We start from the raw sequence: 10,330 nt of genomic DNA, 5'->3' as shown, positions 1-10,330 counted from the left end.
AGGCTTGCACAAAAGCAGCATAAAGTAATCGTTGTTCTTGGAGACCCAAAATAGTTGACATTTTAAGAGACAATTGCTGTTGAAATGATCTAAATAAAATGATCTTCACTATTAAATATATATATATATTTTAATGGAACAATTCTGTAAATAAAATACAGGCTTTTGCTTGAACTTACAGCACTCATTTCCATAGCAAAGTGTAATTTTTGGTGTTAGAGACATTTACTTAGTGTGGAAAAAAGAACAAAACTTTCCTGCTGCAGTGATGCCATCTCCAGAAGGTGATTTTGAGGAAATATTTTAAGAATTTACTGTTTATTGCTGGTTTCTTTTAAATAATTCACTTAGAAAGTTACGCTTGCCTGTACAGCGAAGGAAGAGACTTGCTCAGGAGGAATAGCACCTTCCCTGGTATTTTATGAGAGCTTGAGGAGAATAAAGAAGAAAAATATATATGGAAAATGATATCGATCTTTATGTTTCAAGAACTGCACTTTATTCCATAAACCCTTGCCTTTCTATTTGTGTTTCTACATACTTTGCAGATCTTCTTCAGTCTCCTCCTAGTGCCTTTGACTTTGCAAACCTGGATGTAAAAGCATTACAACAGAAGAGCCCATGCCCTTTCCTCCCTCTCCTCCAGGAGCATCCACAACTGACCAGGTAGCACCATGAGGACATCCCAGAGGTAACCTTCCAGCTAAGGCACTAGAGGCAGTTCACCCCATGATTTCAGGAGGCAAGTGCATAGAGCCCTTCATGAGCGTGTTGCTCTGTTTCCAGGGCCCAACCTGACACGGTCAGGAGGGGTTTGCCGTGCCTGTCAAACACCAGGCTCCCTGCAGGAGGTGGATGCTAGCAGCAAGGCAGCCTGCTGAGGAGCATGACCACCTTTTGCTTGAAGAGGCGGCTTCCACTCAGCACGAAGAAGAGCAGGTCCAGGCAGCTGAGGGCAGTCAGGCTCAGGAAAACTTCATTGTAGCTTTCTAACTGGTCAAAATCACTCATGTGCTGTATGTAGTAGGCCCTGAAGAGGTGATAGGGGAGGAAGCAGATGATGATGACGCAGATGAAAATCAGGTTTTTGACTTGGGCCCAGAACTCTTGGTGTGACCAGAGGGAGGTGGAAAGTCTTCTCGACACTTTTACCAGGATGAAAATCTGCAAAGCCAAGAGGATGCAGGTGATGCAAGCGACAGTTACGATAATGGCGTAGTTGAGGGCCTTCACGCTCCCCTGCTGTAGCTCTCTGTGGAACTTGAAGCATATTGTTTCATTGTATGAGCCTGAGCGTCCGTACTCAAAGCACAGGACCGGCACCACGAAAACCATGACAAAGACCCACACGGCAGCACTCGCCGCAATGGCGTGCAGCTTCCTGTAAAACTCCACCTTGTCCTTCCATTGGAAGAAGATGAGCCACCGGATCACCAGCGTGATCACATAGAACAGGAAGGTCAGGTACATGTGGATGTGCACCATTGCACTCACTACTTTGCAAAGTGTCATCTTGAATACCCACTTCTTGTTGACGTAGTAGTGCAGGCGGAAGGGCACCGTGAAGAGGAGGATGCTGTGCACGATGACCAGGTTAATGATGGCTGTGGTGGTCACAGACAGAGTGTTCATCTTGACCAGCACGAATGACATTGTGATGGACCCAATTCCACCCCCAGCAAAGGCAACTGAGTAGGCAGCAATCAGGATGGCACTCGTGGTGTTGGTGTGAGTGAAGGCAGAGGAGTCACTGCTGTTCCTGTTCTCTTCAATCATGTTCCTGAAATCTTCCTTGTATGTATGCTAGGAATGAAAGAATAAAAGACTGAGATAAGGTAGGATTGAGAGGGCCCATCTGAAAATCCAGCAGAGCTTTCCACCTGGATCTTCCTCAGTGGATAACCCTGGAATGTCACAGCTGGTACAAGCTGCAAGCAGTAGTTTTATCCAAACATCCTCCAGACTGGAGGAAAAATGGCTGAGAAGGCTGGGCAGGGAAGCTGCTCTAGTCCTTAAGACATTGCTAGCCATACCCTTGAAACCAAGCATGAGTTAGTAATGTGTAGGGAAAAGAGATCCTCAGAGAAATGACATGACTGTGGTGGGTTTGATCTCTGTGTGTTGTTAGTTCTCTCTTCTGAGCATCTGCGTGTTTTAAATATCTAATCTAAACTGATCTCAGATTTTTCTGCTACTCATTCATCAGTTTGTTTATTTGCAGCACAAATCTGCCCTTCCCAGAGCCAGATAATAACCATATGTTGCTCTATCAAAGCTACAGATTCTATGTTGCTGAGAGCTGAGTTTTGCACACGTTGGCAGTCAACTCCTTCTCCATGGGCAGTTTATGAGCAGGGGATTAAACACCATGGACACCCCATGCTCCATGGCCATCCTGCTCAGATCCTGCCAGACTGAGTAGCATGGGCTGTGCTATCCTGGTGCTCAGGGACATTTCACATCTCATATGTGGTAATTGGGTGTTACAAAATGTGCTGTTAGAAAACGTTAGGAAAGGACATCCTGGGTTAGTGCAAATAAGCCTGCCTGCCCCGAGCCAGGGCTAGATGAGAGTAGGTAGCAACTTTAGTAACTGTGCTATATGTTTTTCATCTATCACTGCTTCAAAGAGGTATTAGATGTGATATCATTCTAAATGTAACTTCTGGTAGGATTTTGGGGGACTACAAGATCCTGTAGGAGGGGAATGTTCAGGAAGGGTGTTATCCTGAAGCATGTTTGCATCTGTGAAATCATCAAGAGAATGTTCACACTAGAGTCATGGAAAAGAAGCAGGGACAACTGAACAGTGCTGTGTTCTGTACTGTGCAGTTACACTGCTGCTGCTACCTGAACTGCAATTTCAAACTGACTCCGTATGTCATCCACTTCACTGGTGAATCCCACAGCACAAGAGGGGTTTTCTCCTGAGTGAGGTTCTGCAGTCCTGCTTTTAACGCTGCAGTGTTGTTGACTTCACGGAGTGGTTCCTCTCTCTATCTCTAAGTGTGGTCTTTTGGCTTACTTTGATTTTTAGGTGGCACATCCTGCCACACGTTGGGAGGGGAAAAAGGTTCTTTAACAGTTCTCCCTTCTGTGGAAAAGAGGAAATGCCCGGAACAGGTTTATAAACCAGCTTTGATCGCAGCAGAGTGGTTGTGCACAACTCCAGCTTCCAGGCATCGCACGGGCTGGTTCTGCCTTCAGATTTAAAACCCCCTGTTAAATTTTGCCTTTCCCTATAGATGCCCGAGATAAGTAGCAATAAGAGACCGAAGATACTTGTTTTCTCTCCATCCCAGTCATACGTGTAGCTCCTCACTGAGCTGCCTCCATCAGCACTGTGCTCCTATTTGGTTCTTAGATGCTTTTGGCAGTGGTAAAATTGATGTTGCTATTTTGCACCTGACTTATCAACCCAGATCAGCCTGTCAGTGGATTGCTCCCTTCATTGCTTCCTATATTCATCGGTCACCATTATGTTATATCAATATTATATCAGCTTATTAAAAAACCCCTCATTTGTCAAAACCAATGACACTGCTGCCATCCCTGCCAAGCAGTGAGCTCTGCACAACAAGCATCTGCAAAATATATCCCAGTATACCTCTGCTGAGGGACTGGTGGTCTTCACAGGGTTCTTTGTGTGTTCCAACAGTTGGGGTCTGCAGAAGCAGCGTTTGCAGCCTGCGTGCACCCAACTGAGATGTTTCGTAGGAATTTGGAGGGGAAAAGAAGTTCAACTCAAATGAAGGATTTCTATTTTTGACAGTTTTAATACAATAGAAAAATGAGGGTTTGTCAGGACTGACGTTTCTGCATCCAACTACACTGGGTTGGAGGCAGTACCAAATAACAATGCTTGTTTCAAACGTGCATTGTTTTCACAGACCTCCCTGTTTAGTCTCAGAGATGCTTCCTTTTGAGGGCATTGTAATTGCTTTCTATTTGCTCTAATCCCATGCTGTGTTATGGTAATGGAGGCTATGTCACTGGATTAACTGCAGAATTTGCATTTAAACAACCCAACAACCCACACATCTGATATCTGGAGCACAAACCTCTGCTCAGAGGAAAACATTACAAATTACAGATATGAAATACCATGTGTTGACTGTGTTGACAATATTGACGTTTTCAAGCAGCTTTTAGTGATACCTCTATTCATTCTCTAGCGCATTGCCTCACGTCTTGCAGGCTGTGTCATCACTGTACTGACACTTTTTAGTTTAATTCCAATCTATTGAGGAACAAATAGGATGGAAAGACATGTGCAGTTGGTTTTCTTTGGTTTGAGGTCTTGGCTGTTTTCACACAAGGATGAAAACTATGGAACCTTCCTAGCAATCATTATTTACTGCCCTAGCTATAAGTTATCAACGAGGACAAACTTACCCTTCTGGTCTTGACAGAGATTAGATAGCATCAAACACACACACAAAGATGGATGTAAACAAAAGCAGTTGCCTCCCAATTTTAGGAGGCAGTGCAGAACTAGAGGATAGCAATAGGAAAAAGGATGAAGCAATGTTTTCCCGTACCAGGAAGTTACAAATACCAGTGATGAAAACAGAACAGCTTTAAAATGTGTTAGAAATAAAACAACCGGACAACTGGATGCTTGCTTTTTCTCAAGTTGCAAACATGGTTTTAAAACCCTTACAAGCCAAGGGGCTTGTTCATTCTGTGTGTACTTACAGATTAGAGTTTCTCTTCACTCTTCAGGTGTTTTTGACTTGGCTCTTCATTTTATGGAGGCTCTAAGAACAAAAAGCAAAACACCTGATATTTTAAGGAGTCATTTCTTTCTTTGAACCTATGGCAAAGCAACAACCATGAGCATTAGCTATGGCAGCATAGGGCTGCCCATAAGCACACAGCCTCAGGAAGATTTCTGATTGCATCACAGGATCCCCTGATCTGCAGCCATTTCTTAGCTATAGGAGGTCTTGAAAGCCTCCCATTTCCAAACACTTGCATTCTTCTACTGCCTGAAATGATCAAGATACAAAGACACTTGTAAAGGTCATTCCCCAGAATGGAGGGGATCATTTAAAAGTGTTTTGAGAAAACTGGGTAAGACAGGAGCAAAATACGTCTGCTGTAACTGACTGTGGGTTTGGATAAGGTTAAAAGTGTAAGGGACGAAACAAAGCTCACCCTAAAGCCCAGCACTGTGTCTCAGCCCTGCTTTCTGCCAGGACTGTAGCTCAGCATCCAGCTCTCAGGACTCAGAGCCATTGCTACACCATTGCATGGTGCTGGCAAGATGGAACCAGGAGGTTTGAGTAGGAAAGCCCCATTAGCCATGTCGGTAACCAAGGCTCAGCATCAGTGATGGTTGCCATGTGGTGTGTGTGGTAAATGCTGTCTGACCATGCAGGACTGAGTCTGTGCTAGGTCACTTTTGCCCTCCTGCACCTTAACTCCTTCCTGTCCGAACACAGTTGAGTATCATAGTTTTGAAGGTGATGGTATTAACATTCACCATTTACGTATAGCCTTATGTAAGAATATTTTAACTGACTACATCCTGTTGCCTCACATTTGGTTAAAGAAACACAAGGCACATACTGTGCTGTGGCTCTTCGCAACACGCTGGTATGTGATGGGTTGTCTTTGCATTTTGCAATGTTAACAGTAGCTGACAGCTAAAGCACTGGGCAGATAACACTAAAAAGTGATCACAATAGTAATATCTATCTCTTACCTAGTATCTTTCTGCAGTTGATCTTAAACCTCTGCTACAAGGCAAACATGCCACTCTCCCCATGCTACAGCTGAAAAGCTGAAGCCTCTGCGGCAAAGACAGGTATAAAGCTAAGGTATCCTTAAGTCCTGTACCTTCTCCAGTTAGTCATGTTGTCTTGGCAGTAAATAGTTTGAGTAACTTTTATCTGCTACCACCAAAATTGTACTTTTGACTCATATTTCTAACGTGCCTTACTATTTCATGCACCTGAATAGAAAGATATTCATTATCTACAAGAGGAAAAATGTTCAGCATCAGTTACAGCCACAAACATTGTGTAGATAAGATAATAGGTTTCTTAAAATGTCTCTGTCTGGGTTCTGAAGCAGTTGTGATTTGGGGCTGTCCCCCAGGTGGTGCAAGGCATCCTATGTGTGAGAAACACTGCTTGTGGCACAGCTGAAAGACGTTTTGGAGAAGTATAGGGAGGAAAATGTGACCTGCAATTCCTTGTTTCACATGTCTTTGCACAGCAGAGATATCAACTAAAAAAGCAGAAATAGATCTGCAGGTATATCCATTTAACTAATATAGGGGAAAAAAATACCCACTTTGCAAGTTACTGTCCCCAGGCATTATTACTCAGAAGTACCTGAGGCAGAGTGCTGTGGAGGAAGGCTGTTTCCCCTTCAGTCTGATCTCACCACCTTTCCCTCTTTGAGAAGCACCAAAATCGCACCTCATTCCACACTGAAGTAGGGCACATCAATAAAACCACCTCAGATTTCCATTCAGCTCTTGCAATAATCCAGAGCTTTCAACAGAGAAGTGCTATAAACAAACCCAAACCTCAACCCACAGTAAAACCCTCTCCACTTCTTCCTTATTAACGTGGGGAGGAGGAAGCATAAATCTAACACAAACAATTCACCCAGCTTTCCCCATGCCTACTTCTGGTTTCTACCGACACTCCGCTTTGGCCTCAGTGTTTGTCACTGAGGACAGGAGGAGCGCTTAGAACCATGTACAAAAGGCATCTGTGCAAACTCCGGTCTGAATGGACCTTTCTGAGAAGGTGTCTTTTTAACAACTGCACACTTCCAGCAGTCACCAAGTTGAATGTTACCTTGTTGTGCAGGATTTCACTCGTTCGCATCTGCCGCATGCAGGGAGGCTGCTCAGGATGCGCCTTTCATCAGGAATCCAGCACGGCAATTCACTCCTTATTAGAGCTTGTTCTCACTAGGATAAAAAAATGGAGGGGGGGGGGGAGCTGACTGACAAGGAGATGCATTACTCCTGCCATAAGGATGACATTAGACTGCAGAGAATGAAATCATAGATGCAGAACCATACCGATCCCATATGCATACATGCCTTTCTGAGAAGAAAAAGCCCTTCCCTTCACCTTGAAAAGTCAGTGCTCATCCTAAAATTCGTTTGAACTCTGGGCTAGCCTCTCACTAATTGCCTGCTGAGGCAGGCTGCATATTGTAAGGAAGAATATTGTATGTAATATATTAAACCTATTGCTACTCTATATAAACCTATTGCTACTCACCCTCAACATGCTTACTGCAACGGCTAATACCGTTTTATTCCCAGACTGTTTATTCCATTTGGTTGCTGACTGCAGAGATGATACAAACGCTACCATTAGGTGTGTGGGAAAAATCATTTTACTGATGACCACCTTCATGCTGAATATACACATACAGATACTGATGAAATTCAGTATGCTAAAATGTGCTGCCTGTGTTGGCAAAGGGACAAACCTCCCTGCATTAGGTTGAGTGTCTGCCTGGGAGCAGCACAGAAAGCAAAGTAAAGTAATACCTGCGCTGCTAGATGGATAATGAACATACCTCATGTACTAAATATCAAAGAGACCTATTGACTGTGTCAAATGCCCTGTTGAAATCAAGGTAGATGATGTCTACAGTGCTCTCCTCATCCACTGAGCAAATTGTTTCGTCATGGAAGGCATCACAGAATGGCTGATAAAGTGGTTGCTGGTTTTGGCTGCGAGAGAGTTAGTTTTCCTCCCAGCAGCTGGTGCAGGGCTGTGGTTTGGCTTTAGTCTGAGAGCAACGTTGATAACACACTGATGGTTCAGTTGTTGCCAGGTAGCACTTGCTTGAAATCAAGAACATTTTAGTTTCTCATGTCCTGACGTGAGTACTGTGATACTGTGACACTGTGACAGTGGCAGATGCACAAGAAGCCAGGAGGGAGCAGAGACAGAACACCTGACCCAGACCAGCCAAAGGGGTATTCCAAACCATGGCACGTAATTCCGCGCTGCAGAAGCTGGAGGGGATTGGTCAGGAGGTGCTGACCACTGCTCAGGGACAGGCTGGGCATGGCTCAGCAGGTAGTGAGCAATTGTACTGTGCATCACTTGCATTTCTATTCCTGATACCTGTGTCACACTAAGGCTAAGCAGCACCTCCACTTATTGCTGGGACATGAAACTTAGGGAGGTCCATCTGCAGCGTCCATGTGCAGCAGTCTGTGCTACAAGAGGGTCCTCTGCCTCAACCCTGATATATATCATATGCAACATCTGCATCCTGTTTTTTCTCTTCAAGTCCCTCTACAGCCCTAGCCTTATTTTTTTAAGGGGGCTACTGCCAGTTTTAGAATGAGAATTATGAACTTCTGTTCCCAAAGACACCTCTTAAGGTAAGGATAAAAGATAAGGTAAGGATACTTACTGAGGGTCAGCTAGATGTCATAACAATGTTATCATTATGTGAATCTATACATAACAGTAACAGGGCTCCAGATATTTTATCCAGTTATTGGCATTGCTGGCTTTTCCACTTACAAAATGGTGAACAGAATCTTCTCAGACTCCAGCTGCTTCTGACAATCTACTTGAAAGGCCTGTTGCTTTACATACCAAAATGTAGTGCAACCCTATAGCATATAATCATGCAATCAAATCATATAATCAAAGCAAGGCAAAAGAGACCTCACTCTTTCAGCTGCTCTGAGCATCACTTTCAAATAATATGTGATCTGTGCAGTAGTTCTCTTAGAAAGATGAGTCTGTGTTTGGCTCATCACCTGAAGAGCAGTAAATACTTGATGTACTCAAAGAAGTGATGCCTTTCCATGGGTGCTAAGAACACTGGGGTGGTTTCAGCTCTCACATAGTAAGATGTTCCTGCACAGCAGCAAGTGCATGGAGAGTTATTGTGGAGTGTCTGTTTTTCCCCTGCTCCAAGTTGTTTGCGTGTTCCAGCTGATGGTGCTGTCTCGAAGATGAGAACTGCAGTTTGCAGGGGAAGGTGAACAATCAAGTCTGCTACTTTCTGTCCTCTCAGCAGCAGGGACATGGTGCTGTGGGTTCACAACAGGGGCAGGAAAACGCTGCCACTGCTGCTACAGAGATACAGACAACAAACCTGGTGCATGATCTAAATGATTCTATGATTGTGCAGCAAAGCTTCAGAGTCCAGGCAGAACACCACTGACGAGTTACCCAAATGATGTATGCATAGAGCAGCCTATGTCTGGTGACACAGGTCACTTTTGTTGGTGTACCTTCTGACCACTCACTTTCTCCTGACCTCCAGCCACTGCTCTGTCTTGCCTGACTTACCTGTACTGTTCAGCTCATATTATTCTTTCTCTTCATCACTGGGAAAGGAACTGAGCTGCTTGCTCTGGCCAATGAAGGAAAGCTCTGCAGCACCAATACAATAACCCCCTCCCCATCACCCAGGATTCTTTTGTTGCCTTCCCAATGGCCTCCTGTACATGCTGAGCAACAGGAGAACAGGGCTGTAAAATTCACTATCGGATCAGACAACCAGTGGCTAAGCCAAAGCTCCTTAAGAAGGGGACACTAAACCTTTAACCATCCCTCCTTGCTGAGCTTTGCAAGTGTCTGAGAGCCTCAGAGGTGGTGTCTGAAAGCACAGAAGTGAAGGCAGAGCTGGCAACCCTCTGACTGTCACAAGGACTTTTGATCCTCAGCATCTGGGTGGTTTTGAAAACCTTAGTGATGAGAGAGTGTCAAAGCCTATGAGGAAGTGAGCAGAAGGACCATGGAAATCCTCTTCGTTTCAAGACAAAGAACGCTGCTCTTGTCTCTCTGGTTCACATTTTCTTTTAATACCTTCATTTTCAGCAAGCGTGGATGCTGCTGTAAAAGGAGCCCAGGTGCACTTCCTGCAACACTGGCTCCTCAAATACACTTTAAATCACCTTCTCCTTTGCTTCCACAGCTTTCACAAAATCTGACATTCACAACTGCTGCAGCAGACTGAAAACCTGAAGCGCTTTTAACCTCCATCCTGCAGTGTTTCCTCCCAGCTTTGCTTGGAGCTTCCCTCCCACCAAGAACTGCTAAGCTCCCTCCAGACCTGCAGCCTTCTCATTGGAGTTTATCTCCCTCCTCGCCTCTGAAGTGACAGGTAAAATACACCCCTCTGCCTGCCTGCCTGCAGTACATCTGCTGGGTACCACTTACCTGGGGGCTCTCCAGCAGCACAGCAGGACACTCGCATCGCTCTGTGCAGCTCCCCAGTGCTGCAGTGAAGAGCTGCTGAGGAACTGCAGCACAGCTCCGTGTCCTTCCTGGTTATCACCCCCTGCACATAAACCACAAACAGCTGACAAATGTCA

The 10,330-nt window shown here is 44.8% G+C and overlaps 1 protein-coding gene across 1 annotated transcript; it reads right to left on the bottom strand.

Annotated features, from left to right (window-relative positions):
• Nucleotides 1–283: 283 nt before the first annotated feature.
• Nucleotides 284–10,083, bottom strand: LOC133220101 (probable G-protein coupled receptor 141). Its single transcript, XM_061367949.1, has 2 exons — nt 10,020–10,083; nt 284–1,787 (listed from the first exon to the last, which is right to left on the bottom strand). The coding sequence occupies exons 1-2, from the start codon at nt 10,081–10,083 to the stop codon at nt 859–861; spliced, it is 993 nt and encodes a 330-aa protein (XP_061223933.1). The 3' UTR covers nt 284–858.
• Between the last annotated feature and the right edge of the window lie 247 nt (nt 10,084–10,330).

Source organism: Neopsephotus bourkii, unplaced genomic scaffold (assembly GCF_033783945.1).
Source record: "Neopsephotus bourkii isolate Nb327-2 ecotype Australia unplaced genomic scaffold, CSIRO-AGI_Nbou_v1 NB_1417, whole genome shotgun sequence".
Classification (NCBI taxonomy): Eukaryota; Metazoa; Chordata; class Aves; order Psittaciformes; family Psittacidae; genus Neopsephotus; species Neopsephotus bourkii.
This window is presented reverse-complemented; position numbering and strand designations above follow the sequence as displayed.